Source organism: Papilio polytes, unplaced genomic scaffold, assembly GCF_000836215.1.
Source record: "Papilio polytes unplaced genomic scaffold, Ppol_1.0 DF823691.1, whole genome shotgun sequence".
NCBI classification, from domain to species: domain Eukaryota; kingdom Metazoa; phylum Arthropoda; class Insecta; order Lepidoptera; family Papilionidae; genus Papilio; species Papilio polytes.
In genome coordinates, this window is record NW_013525513.1 from 167198 (window position 1) to 188778 (window position 21581).

The 21581-nt window shown below is 34.2% G+C and overlaps 2 protein-coding genes across 8 annotated transcripts in view; one reads left to right on the top strand and one right to left on the bottom strand.

Moving 5' to 3' along the window:
• The first annotated feature begins 1256 nt into the window (after window positions 1-1256).
• On the top strand, window positions 1257-3407 carry LOC106104137 (D-tyrosyl-tRNA(Tyr) deacylase 1). The gene is made up of 5 exons (XM_013284090.1): window positions 1257-1464; window positions 1554-1644; window positions 1801-1927; window positions 2540-2648; window positions 3192-3407. Exons 1-5 carry the CDS (start codon window positions 1422-1424, stop codon window positions 3335-3337), a joined length of 516 nt encoding a protein of 171 aa, XP_013139544.1. The 5' UTR covers window positions 1257-1421; the 3' UTR covers window positions 3338-3407.
• Window positions 3408-5768: 2361 nt separating this feature from the next.
• The window catches only part of LOC106104261 (microtubule-associated protein Jupiter), a 90443-nt gene continuing 74630 nt past the window's right edge, over window positions 5769-21581 (bottom strand). For 4 of the 7 annotated variants that reach the window (XM_013284257.1, XM_013284259.1, XM_013284261.1 and 1 more), the window contains 4 exons: window positions 9180-9330; window positions 8821-8962; window positions 7908-8000; window positions 5769-6291 (listed from right to left, as the gene is read on the bottom strand). In XM_013284257.1, coding sequence (XP_013139711.1) covers window positions 6158-6291; window positions 7908-8000; window positions 8821-8962; window positions 9180-9330 — 520 coding nt within the window. In that variant the 3' untranslated portion in view covers window positions 5769-6157. Of the gene's footprint in view, window positions 6292-7907; window positions 8001-8796; window positions 8963-9179; window positions 9331-21581 lie in introns of all 7 variants that reach the window. The other 3 variants (XM_013284260.1, XM_013284262.1, XM_013284263.1) reach the window with 2 other exon arrangements.

Here is a 21581-nt window from a genome sequence, read left to right on the forward strand (position 1 = left end):
AGTTACACGATTTAATTATTAAGCGAGTGTAGTGTGTAGTGTATAATTTTCATGAAATGGTTGTACAATTTTCTAGTTGTAATTATTACGTAGACAGTATTTGTTAATACCATTTTATTTGTATGATCAAAATAAATTTCAAAGACAAATTAGTGTGATTGGCCGTGCAATATATGATAATCGTGTTTAAAACGCGACATGGGATGGGAGTATTAATTTATAATGAATGTTATATTAAATCAAAGTATTATTATTAGAGTGGCACAACTCTCCCCGTGTGTTAAATTATATCTATGTTACGCTTAAAATACCTTTGTATATCTATGTGGTTTATGATTGTTGTTATAAATAAAATATACCTACTAGTCCTTGGCAAATATAAAGTTATTTCATTCAAAATTCCTGTTATCGACCATAATATACAGTATAACTAATTCCAAGTAAGAGTAACAGATAGGAAATAAACATCGACATATCAATCTAAAGATACTAGACAAATCTTTTCTCAAAGTTCCGTCTGCGCGGATTTAATACAACCGAGTACGTAGCATGACATGTTTAAATCTGTCTACATTCAGCGAAACTATCGCATTTATAACATAAGTATAACTAATTCCGGAGAGGTTTAAAGCATGCCTACTGTATTACGATTTAATAAATGGATTTCAATTAACTATAACAACATTTTTTCAGCGTAGTCAGTAGAGTTTTCTACTTTCTACGCCTGGGTCCTCCCTTGTTGGACTTGATGAGGTGGTTTTCGTGAGTAAAGTTGTACATAACCAGTCAACCTGTCATCTCCCCAGCAGACAAAGTATCTTTTGATGTAATTGTGGTTTGAGGAGACATGCCAACAAAAGAAAAGTAAATACGAAATTCGAATAAGAAAAAAATAGCAATTGTTGTTAAAGAAAAAATTGCTAGTGTTTAACTTACAGGCGCAAACTTTGAATTGAACATACAATGACACACATGATTACTGTTAGGTAGCTGTAATATAAGTTGAATTAGATATATGGCAACATAGTATATACAAATATGTCATCTATGTCCATTGTGCTACGCTGATCTAAAAATGTGATTTTAATAAATAACAGTTTACCATTAACCTTAGTATTCTTTAATGTGGATATACATTTAAATATTACAGTAGCTTTACCACTTAAATTCGATATTCTAAAACACCACTTAATATTGTTTGTATGACAAATTAGAAAATACTTTGTCTTTGGAAATGGTCGAAAAATTAATATTTATTGCCATTATTTAAAAAAAATGACAGTGACAAGTGACAACTGTTTGAATTCTGCAATATAGGTTATGTTTATTTTATAATTATTTAATCCTGACAAATAAATAATAACTACAACAGTTATTTAGCAAATATAACCATCATCTTTGAAGCTCACATACAAAATAAAATGAAAGCCCTCATACAGCGTGTTAAAAATGCTAAAGTAACCGGTAAGTAATTTCAGTAATAATGTTTCGTTAGTGGTTATTTATGTTAGTATATATGTGACTGAAAGCGAGTCGATAAAATAAAATTTCAGTAAATGATGAAGTAATAAGCAGTATAGAGCAAGGCGCTTGTATATTAATTGGGATCTGCAGTAGCGATACTATTAAGGACATGGAGTACATGTAAGTACAAATATGTTAATAATTAAGGAGAGAAATTCTATTTGCCAAGTCGTCAGAGAGTATGTGTATGTGGATATGCCTTTTTATAAATTTATGGCTCCTTAGCGTTTAATTTGGTAACACTTTTTCTTCATCTAATACATTTTCTTGTTACAGAGCTCGTAAGATATTAAGTATAAGGATATTTGATGATGAAAATCATAAAAGATGGCAGAAAAGTATTGTTGACAAACAGTTTGAAATTCTTTGTGTCAGTCAATTCACTCTATACAATACATGGAAGGTGGGTTTCTAATTTCCATATATACATCTTGTATTATTTTAACATGTTAAGATTGAATGTGGATGGCTAAAAAGGAAGAGGAAGACCGAAGAAAGTATGGATGGATTGTGTGAAAGAGGATATGCTTAAGAAAGGAGTGGATTCAGATATGACGGCAGCAGATACTGTGCCGACCCTCCATAAGGGATAAGGGACAAGGGCAAGTGGATGATGATGATCTGGTATTATTTTAAAATACAGTTAGATACTGTTTAGACAAACATGTGTTTTAACTCTGTTGTATGGACATAGACAATAATCAATTTTTGGTAATATCTAATATCAGCATGCAATAAAAGGAATGAATTGGTTTAAGTTGTAATGGTGAGGCCTCTTATTTATTTATATGGGTTTAAACATTGTGTTTAAAAAGATAGAAACTATTGTCTATGTATGAATTTGCTTCACTTTGCATCTTAGTATGAGCAGTATTAGTGAGGGTTTCCATTGTTGGAACATCCATTGAAAAAACAGCTATCTCAATATTTAAAGTTAATGAGTGGGATAGTATTATATTAATACAAGTTACATCAGTGGAAACCTTCAGTTATACAGATAACATTTTCTCTTCAGGGTAACAAGCCGGATTTTCACAAGGCGATGGCTGCTGACAGATCAAAGGAGTTCTATGAACAATTCATTCAAATGCTTAAGGATAAATATAAGCCAGATAAAGTTAAAGGTAACATTACAAATATATAACAAGAACAATATAACTCATGTCTGTAACACAAAGGAGTAGGCAGAGAACATGGACTTCCTTAACACCTTGTATCATGTTTTTATTATTATTTGTCACTGCATCTCAAATTGTGAATGCTGCCCAATTGTGGTCTAGGAAAATTGCATGTTAAATTTATTTACAGTGATGATTCTACAGTTTGGTAAGATGTTCATTTTATGCATAGAAATATTAACAATAAAGTTCATGTTTACAAAATATTGAATTATAATTGAAATAGGTTTTTAAACTAAAATTTCGTTGCACTGAGAATAATTGGTACAGAAAATTTGCTATCTTTGTTTGGTATCATACTAATATTACAAATGCGAAAGTCTAGATGGATGGATGGATGTTAGAGTACCTATATGAATGGATGATGAATTTTGGCATTGTTGTAGAGCATAGTCTGGAAGAGCTAATAGGCTACTTTTTTAAATACCATGTGGACGGTGTATCGGGCAAAAGCTAGTTTCTATAATTGAGTAAATTTTTTATTTTCAGATGGTCTATTTGGTGCATACATGCAAGTATCAATACAAAATGACGGTCCTGTCACATTGGAGATAGAGTCTCCAGCTCAGATACAAAACAAAACATCCAATAGTACAGATGCTGTAGAAAGAAAAGATGAAGTTTCTAATAGGTAATCATACTTCATACTATTATAAACTAGCTTTGGCCCGTGACTCCGTCTGCGTGGAATTAAAAAAACACAAAAGTGAGTAGCCTATGTGTTCTTCTAGACTATGTTCTACATCTATGCCAAATTTCTTCCAGATCCGTTTAGCCGTTTAGACTACAAACTCTAACAAACATCCATCCATCTAGACTTTCGCATTTATAATATTAGTATGATGTGAAAATTTAGATGGATGGATGTTTGTTAGAGTTTGTAGCATAAATGGCTTAACAGATTTCTATCGAAATTTTATCAATTTTATCAAATTTGGTATAGTCTGGAAGAACACAAAGGCTACTTAATTTTCTATTTTTTAAATTAGGACGGAGTCGCGGGCGAAAGCTAGTTAGTAAATACTTAAGTATTTTTTAACTTAAATTTATTTATAAGAGATGTAATTGGAATTTTTATAGCAATTATTGTTTTTGTTTCCGTGCGGCTTCATCTGCATGAAATTATAAAAAAAAAAACATTGTTTATTTGTAAAACTTTCAACTGTAAATATCAAAATTCAAAAGCACAAATGACAATGAATTCAAAAAATACCGTTACCATGGTAATATTTTTGTTATTGTAGTTTTTGTTCCTTTCATTACATATTTTCCAATTTTTTCACCCCTAAATTAACTAGTGTGAAAATACACACCTATAGTCTGTCAAGTGTAGGAGTTCTTATAAAAGGAAGGTATTTCAAAAATATGCTGCGATTACAACATTGTTGTTATTTAATCTAATAAAAATTAAGTAATGATGTAAATGAGAAACAATGCTTAGTTAACAATGAGAAATCATGAAAGCATTGTGTTTGTTTGTAATTATCGTTATGTTGTTTTTCAACAATTATAGTAATTTATACTTTCACAAACATGATCCCTAATGTTATCCCTACTTTATATTTGTAACATATAAATAGAATTGTATTCAATTGTAAGACAGTATTCTAAACATCGATATTGTTAAGTCGTAGTCTATTTGTGATAAATATCTAAAAGATTAATTGTTAACAATATTACTAAAAGTCAGTCATCACCAGTTCACTAAACGTCCCCACTGAGGTTCGGAGCCTACCCTAAGTTAGGGTGACCAGGCCGTAGTCAGTGAAGTCAGTGAAATCTTCAAATTATTTCGTGTGCAACAAAAATCTTCAGAAAAGAATACCGATAAAATCCTTAAAGATTTGTGTTAATGTTTAAATACGTATCCAGTTCTTGAAGACAAGAACAAAGTTTTATAGAAAAGTTAATCAAAAGCAGAATATGGAATCCGTAAACACATCTCCTAACGTGTGTGTACTGAACGTTTGTGAAGAATCTATTAGGGAAAAGAAAAAAGCATCTTCTCTCATCTGCTGGTGTTCAGCTTTTATAAAATTATTTAATAAAATTAAATCAAAAGGTAATGATATTGCTGACGACAGCTTGGAAACTATACAGTTGCGTGTTATAAAATAAAGGGTTTCGTTGCTTATATTGTTTTTAGATAAAAAAACTATCAGCCTTAGAAATAAACGCGGTATAAAGTTAAACTTAGGAATAAACTGAGTATAAAAATTTGTACTATTCGCTTATACTCAGTTTATTCCTAAGTTTAACTTAATACCGCGTTTATTTCTAAGGCTGTATATGTAATACAATTTGATTTATTTGCTAAAATTAAGGATTCGATGGTTACAAACACGCCTTTAGCGTCTACTCAAGTATGACTTCAACTCAAAGTGTATTTGTTTTTAAAATGTATTACTGTCTTGGTTTCTATTGTTGAAACTTTTGTATAAAATTGTAATGTATAGATTTTTAGAAAAGTTTTTAACAATTAAAGTTTTATTTATTTGAACAATGGTATTTTTTGGTTCCTTCAAATGGTAAATAGGTGAAATAAAAAGCACAATTAAAAAAAAAACTTTATTTTGAAATAATGGTTATTATCTATTAACAGTTAACTTTAGGCCAGTGATTATGCATGAGACAGAGTGGTCACGGCCTACGCTACGCCTAAATTTATCCAAACACGAGAATTTATCCATAAAACCTATTTCCTATGGTCCACCCGTTAACAGATAATCGACCAAGAATTCAAATCCGTTTTTACATTCCTACATTAGTAGAAAATAAAATAAAAAAGTATAAACAGACATAAATGCAATCTAATATAAACCATCTATTTTAAATATTACGATATAGAATTTAACAAACGAGAGATTAAAATAAAGTTTTATAAATAGTGTCGACTTATAAAGTTAATCGAAGATTATCATTTAGCTGTTAGTGCCGCATGATTACTATTTCTATACGGTGTTATATAGACAATATAATCACTCCTACGTTTACACAAATGCCTACGACACGAGACAATTCTTATAGAAGTTGTCGACTCTCCAACAGCTGTGAAGGCACTCTACCTTTTGGTATATTGCTGATAGGATATCCTCACTCCTCGCAGTATCATCGCGTAAACATATCAAGTGCAAGATTACAATAGTCCTTAGATTTAGTCCGACAGGCTCACTACGAATCTATCGTCTCGTTACAACTATCCAAATATTACTATTATAAAAATATCTATAAACTATGCTAAATCGAGTGAAATGTTACTGGGACAGGCTAAGGATAAACGACAGATACCCTTTCGGTTATGGACGTTCGTGCTTCGACGACGCTGGAATTTTGTTAAAAGTTAGTAGACGTGAAATTAATACGCTCGCCGCAATTATTCGATATGTGAACGTATCGGCGGTTGATGTTCGTTGGTGGTGAGTGATGATCAATCGTGGTCGGTGGTGAGAGGTGGTCTACCAAAGGCCGGAGGAGTACCCGCCGGGCGGCACGCGATTGTGGATCAGGTTGTTTCTGCCGTTAATTGACGTCACGGTGTTAATCTGGCCGTTTAAAGATTTGTAGCCGTCGCCGGTGATGGGGTTGCCCTCTGAAAACATTTAAATATACAATTAATCAAGTCCTCAAGTCAATCATAATAGTGTGCTGAATTCCAAAAGAATGTTTCTAAATAATTAAATTTAAGGCGAATATTAATTATTGAAGTATCTAATCCTCTTGCATTTTTACTCTATAATCTAAGTTAGAACCAAAATTTGAATTAAAATTCTATTTAATAAATAAATCTAATTTTTCATGAATGGCAATTACAATAACTCTACATGCATATTACATGAAATCTTAAATTATAGGACATAATTTAATTACACAAATTACCTTAAAATACTACTTTACCATACCACTTACACTAACTACATAAAAGGGCAACAATACATAGAGCAGAAAGAAAGAGAAGAAAAGGCGTGCCGAGTACAAGAAATGTTTTACAACAAGGTTTACAAATATATTGTAAAATAACATACAAAGTTACTACTACAACAAAAAGCAAACTTTACGGCAGGTTTCCACTGACAAAACTTTACAAATTTTACACTACATGTTAAGTCTGAAATCACTATAATAAGAAAATATTGAAATGAGGTGCCGTGAAAACCTACTGTTATTTATACCAAATAGGTTGCTGACAAATAACAAGCCCATTTTGGCAATAATTACAATTTTTAAATGTGAACCATACATATTTATAAAACCAAAAAGTCGTCAAAAAGGGCCTGATATGACGGATAACATCTATCAATTACAATGTACTAACATTTAATTTATAAAAAATAATTTAATTCTAATTTGCTCTAATTGTAAAAAAAGCAAATAACAAAAGGGTAAAAAGTGCTTAATTCAGTGACTTGAAGGTATCGATTTTATTTAATCTGGCAAAAAATATTTCCAATATACACAATATTGAGAGCAAATACAAGCTAACGTTGCTTATAAAATAGTGCAAAAGTGTTAATCCTTCAGTCAAAATTAAACACCCACCCAGTTCTCTTTGGCTGACATAATCTACATAGTACGTCTTAGGTTCGGAATCTTCTACATGCCGATTCAAATTAAACAGGTATCCTGGTACGTGCTTAGGGAAAATGGGAGGAAAACCTGTCAGCGTAAAGGGTCCGGGGGCTTTAGGAGTATCTAGTAATGTGAAGTCGGGTATGGGAGCATCTCTCTCATATCTAAAAAGGCTGGTTGGAGGATTCGTGTTTGCAGCGACATATGGATCAATAGGTCCATCTAGAGTCGGTATTGGGTTGTATTTGTAATCGGGTTGAGGTTTATTCCCTAAAGCTGAAGTCATTCCGACGAATGAATGAAGAGGCAATGGGTGATATGGAATGTGATGATGTTTAGGTTCGAGATAATGTTGTGCGGGAAAGGGAGGCCAATGTCTGTCTATAATCGGTTGAGGTGAAAGCGAGTCAGGGTCAATTAATGGATGAATTTTATCGGGATCATCTGTACCTAGACCTAATAAAATGCGAGGAGATTGGTAACATATCGGTCTAGGTTTTGTGGTCGATTCAACATAATATTGGCCCGGCTCTGGTGGCCAACATCGGGTGAAGTATCGGTGAGTGGGTTGTGGATTAAGGAGGTTTAGGTCCAGGTCTATGTCTGGGTGTAGGTCGGGCATAAGGTTAACGTCGGCACCTCGCAGGCCGGCGGCTGGGTGGCGCCGGCGCGGCGGCGGCACTGGGATCCCATCGCCGGTCACTGGATTCCTCTTCGGTGGCGTGTACGTAGCTGACCATTCACAGAACAGACGGTTTTCATTCAAATCACTCGCTGACGATTAGGATCAATGTTTCCGGCTTATTCCACGTCACGTTGGTGTCGAAACATTGATCTTATTCGTTCACAATATTCTGTCTAATCCTAAGTTTAGTTATTTAATTAGTTAGTTATCACTTCGTGCTGCAGTCGCATTCTTAAATATTAGGTATAGTTTCCAAGTCCTCATTTTTTGCTGTTCATGCTTAGATTAGCAATAATATTATCGTTATAAATAAGTCCGTGCCTGATCATGATCATAGCTGATGCTGATCAAGTATAATGATTCGTATATTGTTATTTAGAAGAAAGTATCGGAGCGTAAATCATTAAGATAAGAAGCATATCCTAGCGTGCAGAGTGCCAAATGATATGTGTTCTGGCACGCGATTCGAGCACCGCTATACCGTGTACAGAACTCTTTTATTACGTATTCAAAGTCATGTTTCCGAGTTCTGTTCACAGTTTTAACAGTTCTAATGTGGAACGGAATTGCAAAGATTTGTTGCATTTAATTTAGATTTTAACGTGATTTTTAGTGTCCAGAAAAATTTCAAATACCGTAGCGAATTTAGAGATTTTTTACATTTCTTTATTCCTTAACGGTTTCATTTTAAAGCTTTTAAGACTGTTCTTGATTGTAAGAATTCATTCACGAATATTTGATCAAACACTTCTATTCCACATTGTAACGGTCGTATGTGAGGCATTCGTTACGCGTGTTGTGCCTACGCGTGCGCAGTTCGTGCCTACACAGGGAACGACTCACAGTGGTCGGCGGGCTCCGTCTCACCTCGGCTGGGTGTGGAGTTGGCGCTGCCGTTGGCGAGCTTGGCGGGCGAGTGCGCCGCGCTGCCGTTTACCTCCGCGTCGCCGAACTGGATGTGGCTACGGATCGTGTCCGTCACCATTGGGGCGGGGGAATTGGCGTTACCCTGAAAAGATTTATAGTCCATTTCTTTATAAAACATACAGTTTGTACTAAAATTATTGTCTACACATTCAATTGAATGCAATTTAGAAATACTTTTCTGTAAGGACAAGTCGAATGAGGATAAGCAGATGATCCTGTGTGCCTATCTACGCACCACATTGGATAGAACATAAAAATATCTTTTCTTTAGTCTTTGTACTAAGTATATGTGAAGGTACCTGTCCAAAAAGTCTTGAGTGCGTATCCCGTGGACGGGTGGGTGTGTCGCGCTGTACGCGTGGCCGGCCGCCACCGTTCTTAACGGGGCTTCCGTCGGGGCTGTCGCTGCTGAAGATCTCTGCGATGCAGCTCTTCGGGGCGTTGGGAACTCTGCAACGATGCAAATACATATTGTTAGTTAGATATTTATTGTTTCAAGACAACGGCAGGGAGTTTCTCGACTCGAAACTCCGGGAAAGCTCATATTGTTGAAGCTCTTTTTCCAGCAGTAGATCATTATAATATATGGATAGTGAGGTAAATATTTCTACACATCAGAAAAAGTTAGCTTATGTATTACAAATGTCTTGATATGTCAGACGTGGTTTTAGTTATTTGACATCCAGGAAATCGTTTACTAGTAGTAAAGCCATAAAAATTAAAAGCCCTTGTTATTCAATACACATTATCATTTCTAATTGGAAATGTGCTCAACGAACGTATCCCCTTGCAAAGACCGGACATTACCTGCCGGCGGGAGGGACGGCCACTTCCGGTGGGGGAAGGGTCAGCAAATATCAATCGATACCCAAATACAAACCTCAAATAGCTCATAAAACATGACGTGGTATTCCTACAACGGTCATTGACCCTGAAAATTCTGTTCACGGAACGGGATCGCAGCCAAGTCTACAAACTTTAGTATGAATCACCTGACAAAGCATTGCACTATGCGTTTTAGAGGCTTTACTCTTTTCCTATCCTAAGATTACACTGTGATAGAATATTAAAACAATATATTACATAAGATACAATATTAATTCCTGTATGCAAATATAAATATGCATTTTTAATTAAAAATAAAGATCGTGAACCAGTAATTTCTCACCATGGATAACAAATCAGAGCGCCTTGTAAATCCAACAAGCCGTACACGAAGTGAAGATTGTGTCGTGATTTAGAAAAGCTATGTTTGATTGGCGAGAAATTTTATCGCGATATTATACGCGGCGCTAACCCGCCGTCTTGCAGAGATGCTAATGCAGGTGGACGCCAAGATGTAATAAATATAAGATCACGACAAGATAACGTGTGACTTAACAAATTTTAAATCGTCATTAAATAAGAGATTGTCAACCGAAATCCTTATATTTACATCCATTTAATACAGATATAACTTTGATTGGCATTCAAAAGCATTCCTCAATGACAGCGATCACGTTTCTTATAGAACTATGAACGTAAGCTTACAGATGCTTAGTTCTTGCAGTTTTCAGGCCTGTTCACTAAAAATTGTGCGTGTGTAGACAACATTTTAACTGTTAGTAAGTAGTTAAGAGTAGTATGTAGCGGGCTTCCTATCAAGCTGAAAACGGCAACGTGTCTGTCGAAGTCGTCACATAGTAAATAAATCCTGTAGACGATGTGCAAACAATAAACGGTGCGACAAAAGCATCACTCGAGGGTCCGCAACGCAGATGTGCCGCGACGCTGCTGCCGCCGTGCCGGGGCAATCGATACCACGCCAGTGCGCCAGTGCGCCCGCCCGGCTACGAGTTTTGTTCACTGCTTACTGCTGAATCGAATCACCCGTTGCCGTTTGTCATTTTAATACGCTCTTTGGTTGTTGTGTAAACTACATGCAATGAGTGAGTGAGTTCCCACCACATCAACTTAAACATTTAAAACATTTTTTATGAATTCATGCTTCTTTATTTCTATTCCTATGCATAACATTGTTAGAACCTCCATCCACATCCAGTATATCACTTTGCCTTCTCAATACGCCTAAAAATTTATATTCATAAGTCTAGTTTATTTGTTTAAATAAATCACTAACATTTACTACACGAGCTTATTTACAAACTCGACTTATATAAATCAAGTCATTAGATAATTTGATATAATTCAAATTGGCATAAATAGTCACGCGACTGTAAATATTTATGAGGACGGTCCATTACCACTGGTAATGGTAAAACGCATAATTAATGTTGACAGAAGCGAACGTTAAATAAATGTTTATAGATAGTCTTTTGTTAGCAGGTCTTGTAAAAATCTTACTATTAAAATGATTTTGAAGCACAGTCTTTTTAAAAGCAGTTTGAAGCTATCATTGTGACTTAGTTATATCAAGAACAAGATATGTTAATAAGAAATAGAATTAGTTATCCATTATTGCTATCTAGTAGTAACTAACCTAACAGAGCATGTTAGCTATAAAGTAGAGGGGCGACAGTACACTAGCGTTGACTCGCCCGGAGCAAAAACAAAGCAAAATTTATGCATGACTTATCTGTATGGACAGTAACATAAACAGAGATGCAATTACCATTGATAACAACAGATAGCATGTATTTAAATTGCGTATAAATTACTACAAATAGCTGTTTGGTCGAAATTGGTTACATCACGAGCATGAAGAAGCTTTTACATTATTTGCGTTTATTAGAGCTTTTATAATTTATTTTTATACTAAAAATATCAGTTACAGTTATTAAGTTTCCCTTACTAATATAACCCACAATAAATGACTTTAAGTTGCAGAATTATGAAAAGAAAAATTATAAGATCAGCTAACACGATGTTACATGTGCGACTATAAAAATAAATCCTATATGTGAAATAATGGTAACTAATACTGAGTATTGTGCTAATGCGTACAAAAGTGCTGGAGACGAAACATAAATGCTAAACGTTTTTATAAATGAAAAATGTCTAGCCGCAATCCAACACCGTGTACGTGCCAACGAGGTCAATGTAGGCGAGCACGCTACCCTACAAAAAGCCTATTCACTCTTGCCTAGAAGCCTCTCGTAGTTGCTCTTTTGGCAAGGATTTTTACATTGAGGGCATGAAACATTTTCGATTAATGTTTCATAATTTAAAAATCTATATACAGGTGATAAAAGTATTCAAAATATGTTTCTGTGGCAAGTTCACAAACTAACTTGCTACGAGAACTTATTTAATTCAAAAACATTTTTTCTTACTGTTATCAATACATAATTACCACGTTATCATTATTAAAACAAAACATTCCATCGGAAACTCTAATCAAATGTTTATAAACAAAGAATATAACGTTAGGAAAACGTCAGTTGGGAATGCCCAAGGCGTCAATATACAATTACCCGTCATCAATGCTACCGCACAATCAGCCGACTACCGGTGCATGATAACACTGCTCGATTGAAAACCACGCGGTACACGATAACAGTCAATTCTAACTAATGTATCGATTACTCCTACATTGGAAAACGCTACAGCTATTTCAAGTCGTTCAACGTGCGTACCGTTTCAACTAGTCGAAGTAACGTATTGTAATAGCACATAAATAATAATTATAAATGTATAAACATGCAATATAGACTAAAAGCTGCTATTATGGTATAGGAGAAAAGTGCGTGAGAGCAAATAATTGCTTTGTGCGCACAACAGGCGCTGCGCGCACGCAATGAGGTTAAATATGGCGGTCATTATATGGAGCCTATTAAGATTTCCGAAGTAACTCTTCTAGCAAGAAAAATATGTTTTATTAATATCGAGTATTTTTGTGCTTTTTCTTATCTTCTAAAATCTTTATCGTAAGTTCCAGCTTTCAATAAATATTATTAACGGCCTGTTATAATCTGTCCTGATAATTCGCGCGGAAAACTGCCACAGATTATAAACATCCTAGTCGTTTTCAGTCGCATGTTTGCCGACGTACAACTTGATTATTAATTGAGTGTAAGAATATTGAAATCTTGTTTGTCGTTTCTGTAATACTACATTAAATCAAGACCTAAGTGAAGTTTTCATAGTAGAATTATTCCATGGGAAGGATTATTAACGGATTTTATACAATCTCAAATATCTTCCATCTAACCTCTTTCGTAAATTTCCTTTCCTATTATAACATTACTCAAGTCCGAAATTAACATTTTGCTTCAAATATTTCTAACAATGAAACGCGAAGAGCGTACAAAGCTTTCATTTTGAATAGCTGCACGCTTCACTATCTCTAAGAGTAAAAAAAAAACTACAAATTGGATAAAATTACACATTCACGGCGCTCAAATTACCATCGCGAGACTTCTTGCTTCCTCTCTCCGCTGTTTTCATTCCAACCTTCAAACCTTCGTTACAATCATAATTATATCAGAACATCCGTTCCTGTAATAACTACACAAAAAGACATATGCAATTCTATTGTTTTATAGAAAATAGTATCGTAAATCGTAGAGAATACAGTTCTAATTTGAACACAACGCATAACAAAAAGTAAAGTTACACTTGTGCGTCCGACTGTACAAATATTTTGAGATTTCAACACTCACTTGCGTGTTCTTTTTCTTTCACGATCTGTTGGATAAGAAAATGGTGGATATGTTTTTTTTATCGTTAGCTAATGATAATGTTGTGCATTTAATGTAGGTAATCATGTTGTGTTTAATCTTTAGAAACAAGTACATTGGACTTATTATTCGCTTAAGCTTATGTTTGAAAGAATACTTTTACTTCTTATGAAGCCTAATCAAGATTAAAATTTGCATAGAAGATTACAATCCAATAAATGATTCTCCTGTCATTATTTGATCCGTTGACACTTATTCTGACATTTCCATTCGTCACTGTCACTGTCAACATTTTTTTTTTGTGACTGAATGGCCACTGTTGTTTGCCTTGAAGAGGCATTTACAGATTCACCAGGCTTCAGGTGGCCGAGCGCAGGTGGTGTTTGGTCTAAACCTCGTTTATGAGTAAATAAGCTCGAGGGCTCCCTCAGGAGCCTCGACACGAGCCGTTACTTCGTTATTATTACCGGATTGGACTGTCAACGTCTAATCTTCTATTACCACGACTACCACATCAGTTAATATAATTTCATATTAAAATATGCCATAGAACTGATAAGATTGATCCGTCAACTCACGTCAAAATCAAGTAAAACAACCTTTATCATCTAATGAAAATATGAAAATTGTAATTATAATAAAGCCACTGTTATACCGTAATATAGTTGTTCTTATTATGGTTTAGTAACTTTTGCTCGCGACTCCGTCTGCGTGGAATTTAAAAAAAAAACTAAACTAGGTAGCCTATGAGTTCTTCCAGACTATACTCTACATCTATGCCAAATTTCATCTACATCCGTTTAACAGTTTAGGATATAAACTCTAACAAACATCCATCCATCTAAACTTTCGCATTTATTTCATTAGCAAGAAGGTAAGAAGTAAGATAAGATTAGGAGGTACACAAACAGTTTAGTAAAATGACTAACTTTGATTTAGTTAGTAAATATTGAACAATAAGCTAGATATACAATTTAAAAACAAATGTTATAACCACGTGTTCAATGTATCATTTACAAGCATTGAATTTATGGTTTATTTTCATAATAGTGCTAGATCGTAAAGGAAACAGTCTCACTGTTAGTTTTCAGTGTTCATTGTTACAGGTCGTTCGCGGGTCTTTTGTTCTCTACGTACAATTTGCACGGCAGCTCTAGTGAAATCCGTACCCTTTAGCACCTGTCTGTACTTTTGTTTGTTTTAGTATCGTCTAGAAATTTCTATTTATAACGATGTACTTAACATAAAGTTCGGTTTTCCTAGGAAATTTAAAAATCTTACTAATCTTACTAATAAGTATTATAAATGCGAAAGTTTAGATCGATGTATGGATGGATGGATGTTTGTTAAGAGTTTGTAGCCTAAACGGCTGGACGGATCACGATAAAATTTGGTTCAGATGTAAAGGGTACTCTGGAAGAACACATAGGTTTTGTTTTTTTTTTTTAAATTCGACGCGGAGAAAGTCACGGGAGAAAGCTAGCGAATTATAAAGTGCACACGATCTCTTTGAATCTAATTCATATAATAAGGCTGTTTATGCATTACAATTCTATTATTATTATTCACACTACAAATAGTTAAAAGCTTGGTTCAATGCGAGTTGTTAACATAAAGCCGTACCCCGCAATTACGTGCGCCTACAACTAACAACTACACACGAACGTACATTGAGAAAGTTTACACCACATTACACTTTCTTAACGAAGCGTCGATGCATTGATGCATGTTAGAAAGTCAATGTAAACGCTGCAATACTCTTCAGTCGCTTTGTAGTAGGGGTGAGGGGTGGTCGTAGACAGTGTGCAGACGGCCGGGTTGGTGAACTTTGCCAAAACCTAGACCGAGTGCAAACAACCTTGTTATTAAAATGAGGAATCAATTGTACAATTAATCTGAAACGGAATGTTTGAAGGACATGTAACGGATTTTGCACTTATCTTACTCATTGTTAATAGTAAACATTACGGTTTTTCCGATTGTTATGAACAAAAGTATTATATTTTGTATTTGAAAACATATTCCTAACTTTTTGTATGTATTGAAATAACTCAAAAACTACTTGACCGATTTTAAAAATTCTTTCACACAAAAAAAACACTGAGTAAGGCTATATTTTTAAATTTCACGTGAACGACTAGTAATAAATATATTAATACTTTTAGAGGAACATCTGTGTAATTCCAGATGTACGTCATAAAACACTTAATGAGCCTTAATGTAAACGATAATAGTCGTCGAGACAGATGTTTATGTAACACGCATTAAATATAAAATAAACGCCATTTATTTTATTGCTCGGACAACACTAAACATTGATAAGATCTCTATATCTGGGCACACTGTGCAAAGGACTTTGCGCCAGGTCTATAGAAAACCGCAACCGATGGCTCATTATTGTAAGATTTACTTAATACTATAGCTTTCTTCTCCTGCAATACTTATCGAGAACCAAAGTCAACGATATGTTTATTAAACCCGTCTATTAAAGTCCTAGTAGAAAATTAAAATTACTTTTCAGTACAAAAGTTACCTAACCTTGTCTGCAACATATACTCTCTAATCTGACATGCATATCAGAATTAAACGAGTGAAAACTTGGACTGCGTAAGAAAAACGCACCGACTTAATTTTATTTATAGTGTGAAGGCGCCCTAAGTAAGGCTTCTGACTGGCGAGTTACATAATGTTCTTAATACGCACATGTTTACAAAAATTATCTTGTTTTTCTGAGGAAAAGTAGACATAAATTTTGCGTGAATCACTAAATTTGTTATATTTAACAGGAAACATATTCGCAATTTACGAAGGTCCAGTGTTACATTTCTCACGATAGAAATCGATGTCAAAACTTCCGGAAATATAAAATCACCAAAAATATTAATTTAGACATTTTTAGAGGTATGTGATATAACATAATATAGTTAAGGACATAGTACAATTTAATTCGTAGTATTTCGATTTGCTAAAATATTTTTTTATAAAGACCTTATAAAATTTTACTGCTGTTTAAGTCTTCATTCATTAAGGAATTCCCTGAGAGAAGAAGCATACTAAACTACTAAGCAACACCACTTAATAACTGATAAATCAATTTTGAAAATAAACGATATTGTTAAAATTGAAAGCCCCGTGAAAATTAAACAATGAATATTATTCATTACTTATAGTTTAAAGTAATTCTTCTGCATATCCTAACTAGCTGTTCCCGTGCGACTTCATCCACAAAAAAATATAAAAATCGTTTCATTGTTTACATTTGTCAAATTATCAATTGCAAATGTCAAAGTGACATGAAATGATGACAAACCATGGCAACCTTGGTTTTTGATGTTGGCAGCTTGTAGTTTATGGTTTCTTTCCCATGTCATTTTTTTTCCAATTTATTTATCCCCCAAGTTTAATAGCGTTAAAACATATAGCCTACAGCGTGTCGTAAATGTAGGGCATTTTATTAAAGAAAGGATTATTAAAAAATATGCTGTGATTGTTGGCATCATACGGCAAAAAGTATTATATGTTTACGCTTTATTACATTAAGAAGATGTAAACTTCGTCCACGCTTTAAATTGATTTGACGCGTCGGGATCGCCCACAAGCATTTGGAATTACACCACCTTACTGTTTACATATCCTATTGATTTCTGATTAGGTGCTATCCACTCTAACTTAACTCTTAGAAATTACTACATAAATACACATGTCGTCCAGGTTATTAAAACTCAAGGTAAATTTTACTAGTTACTAATCTATAGAATATGAACAGTTCGCAAACAGTTTTGTACTAACATGGTCTATTATCCGCATACGTAATGGGCAGGTTTCACATCCGTAGCGAAGATAATGTCATTAGATAAACGTGCGGGATGTTTAATTATGTTAATTTGCATGTTATATGCGGACTCCAGTCGGTTTATTGGGGCCGTAACTTGGTCGGAACGAGCGAGTGGGTGAGCACCGGGAATAATAGCCATACCTTGTTCACAGTATTGATTCATACGATAATTCGCTTGTATGCTATTCTAATAGATTACTGCTTTAAATAAAATGAACACGGCAAACATAACAATGCCAAACACAAATTAACATTAAATCTTTAGACATTTATGACGCAAAAAACAATAGGCGCAAAAGAATATTTAAAAAGAAATGATGTCATAAATTGTAAAGTTTAAGCCCGATATTGTTTAATGTTATACTTTTAAAAAAGAACTAACCTTTTTCTCATCGTGGCCGAAGAAACCAAATATAAAATTTTTTCTCTACCACGCCCTGCATTTTACAACATTTTTTTTATAAAAGTCGTTCAAACGATCAATAAAAAGCCAAAGCCAAGCCAGTCGCCATTTTGTTTATAAAAAGCAAATTGACAAATAGCATTTTTTCCTTTTTTATTCGGCTTTAAGTTAAATAAAGAACAACAGTTAAATCCTACTACAATACAATTACATCATTTTTAATTTTATTATCTGCATCATTGTACCAAAATTGGGAAGATACAAGTCAATTGAAACAGAGCTGTATTTAATACGTCGTTACAACAAAGATGATTGATATAGTTGTTTCTATAATGCGCTATCAATTAATTTAAATGTTCGCATTAAAAAATTGACGATCATGTGTCGAGTGTCAAAAACACATCTTAATAGAAAGCCAGCGGCTGCGTCCGCATTAATTAGACGATATTTTATCTGTGGCTTCCTCTGATACATCGCAAGTCGCGGCGTTGTTTAAATATTATGATCGAGATACCATGGCAATATTTATAATGGACGTAGATTGACTTTTGAAAGTAACTCGGACACTCGCTCTTTATCATTTTCGTTCATTATAAAGTTCGTGTTTTACTTAAGATAATCTGTGACGCTTTCGTGACTGGCTTAATGAAGATCGGGTTTGTTAATTATGAAAAGCGGTAAATTAAAAACTCTACAATCTACGTTTTGAAAACACTCAATGACGTTTAGAAAGTCTTAAAGGTTAATTTTAGATTATGGTTAACACAAAATTATTTGCATAAAACGGAAAGTGTTTTATTTAGAATACCCGCTTATAAAGTACTGTCTAAAAACAACTTTTTTCTTTATTGTATCAGTACGAGAAAAGAGGTTTTACGTTGTGTAAAAATAAAAGTGGAAAATTTAATTTTTTTTGTATGCACACTAATTGCGATGAAAAGCCTAATTCAACGATGTGTAGACGATTATTTATTGCTGTGTTAAAAGTATGAGATAAGAAACATAGCTTTCAAACATGCTTTTAAGATGTATTATTTTCTTTGTTCACCTTAAATTGCTCAACATAAACTTTTCTTTAAAAAATAGCTTTAATTATAAACTACTAACTGTCAAAATGGCGCGTCGATCGCACTTTCTTCAACCATAGACAACACACTAATAATCTGTTGCAATGATTAGCAGGTATAAGTTACATTAATTCGTAGTGATGTGTAGACACGTCCATCCGTAGCTCACCTTTGGCCCTATGGGTATTAGCGCATTTCGTGGGAACGAGCGGGGGCATCGACATGACCGGGAATTACTTGCAAATTGCTTGATAATCTATTGCAGTACTGACAAATTTGTTGGCCTCATCCAACTATACATATACTACACAGCAAACACGACAATCAATAGGAAATTCACGCAAACTATGTATGTACAATTTACGTGCGTATTTTTGACACAACGATCCATTACCCTCTTAACGAGTAAAAGATAAAAGAGTTCCCCTGTAGTTCCCCTTGATATTTCTTTTATACCTCACAGATAGAGCCCTCCCTATAGCCCTGTACGGGGTAAACAAACAATGGTAATTATTTGAAAGGGTTGAGCACGAGGGTTTTGTATACGCTTTACATGTTAAAATAAAAAGTATAGCTTAGTTTTTAGGTATCCCGCTGTTGCAATCTAAATCCGTACTAATAATGATGTTTGATGAGAATATCTGAAAACATGCAAAAAGATTCATTGCTCTTTGTTCGCGCCTATCGAAAGAATTATTCACTTTTTTTTTATGTACACTTATTCGGTTTTTTGTTTTTACTCTGTGTTACTTTATAATCTATGTACTCTTTTTCTGCAACTAACTTCCACCACCGCTCTGACGCAATTTGTAAAAAGAAGAACAATAAAATTCCAAGATTTATATAAAAAAAGTAACGAACACTATTTATTTGTACTGTAGTTATCAACGAGTACGTAAACTAGCTTTATAACATCTTTATTAACTTCTTAACTTTCAATAGCATCAAAACAGTCAATACAACAAAAGCTATTCGCAAGTCACGGGGCGTACGTGCGAAAATGTTTTATTTATACTCCGAAAGGCGAAACTATCGCCATTATTTTGTGTCGCATAAATAATATATTGACGAAATAGCGCACAATAACTATTATCGAGTTTACCAGCCATATTTAATAATAGTAATAACCGCAAATGCAAAATGACATACCGTTTTCGTATTTCTATTCAGAACATTATTGCGTATTATTATATGCGTAGACTAAATTGAAACGATTTTATTGGAAAGTTCTGTAAAATATCATATTATGTTAAATCATAGTTAATGAAATAACGCGCAAAAACTTTATTAGATGAAAGGTAAGCTTCGTGTTGATTACAACGTGGCTTAGAGTCGTTAGGTGATCATTGAGAGACAATTAGCATTAAATTTGAGTCAGTCCTTAACAGGTATAAAAATTTCCCTTCCTTCGAAGCCTTGCTTAGACTAATCCTAATGGCAAATAATAAGAAATTAAGACCCAATTAATCTTTTCAGTCGACATTAAAACAATTGAAACAATGACAAGGTAATCGGTCAGCAAACAGAAAACTATGAGTCATCAGTCCATTACCAAAGCAATGAGATGCATCGGATGTGGGCGTCTCGCCGCGATATTTATTGGCTCCCAACCGAGAGCTCTTTAAGTTAATTTTTATCCAATCAAATTCAAAGAGGCAATCGTTTAGACACTTTACATAACAAATTGGCTTCAAGATCGTTCAGAGCGATCTGATAGTTTGCATTTTAACGACACTACTATATTGTAATTGTTCATCTGTTTATTTGGAAGCTTTGGTAACATAAATCAGTAGTAGTACGAGAGTTCCCTTGGCATTGTTTAGCACACAGTCCTTAGAGTACCAAAAACCTAAAGCTATGTTTTATGCTAACGTAACCTTTGTGGTAATAAGAGTGGGAGCAAATTTATCGTAGCTGTAAATTGTACAGCATGCTATACTGAAGGTGTACCGCAAGCTGTTACTCTAAATGGGTATGAATGTTCGACTCCCACGTGCGCCAGACACGAGGAATCTCCAATCAATGCGGCTGCGATCTCCGTTTTGAAATACCGTTTGCAATTACGCGAACCCACTTGCACGATGTACACTTACCTGAAAATAAAGAAAACGAATATTACTAAATCATGTATAGTAAAATGTTTAAGATACACAGAAATTCCTAAATATAAATATCTATGATAAATAAATTAGCAGGAGGACACTCAGGCTACTCTACTCTATAAGATGAAAACAAACTCAAGGTTTACAACTATGTATAGGTTACAAATGCATATCTAAATATTCAAAGAAGTATCGATCTGTTCCAGTTCATCAATCACAATAAACATCTTAATACATCCCGTCAATGCATTGTCGATCCATCACACACGATTAACCTACATTGCGCAGACAATTCCTTGATACGCGATATGAGTCGCAAAGCCATTGTGTCGAAACTAAATTCGTACATTCCGCCTACCAAGTAATCAGTGAAGTGGAAACGAAAATTTGTATAAAGATGTCTAATTTAAATAACCCAAAGCGATTCTGTACTTTGTATAGTTAAGACGAAAATCAGTACTGCGCTGGAGGATTAGCGCAACACTAGATCTATGGCATATACGTCCCGTCATTGACAGCTGTCAATGTCATTAAGACGTATTCGAATAGCGCGCCATTCTTGTGGGATCAGTGGCATCGAGTATTGAATTACGCTAGTTACAGTTTTATTAATTTAAAAAACTAGTACTATTAGTATTTCCCAAAATAACTGAAATCAAGAGACATGACGAAGAG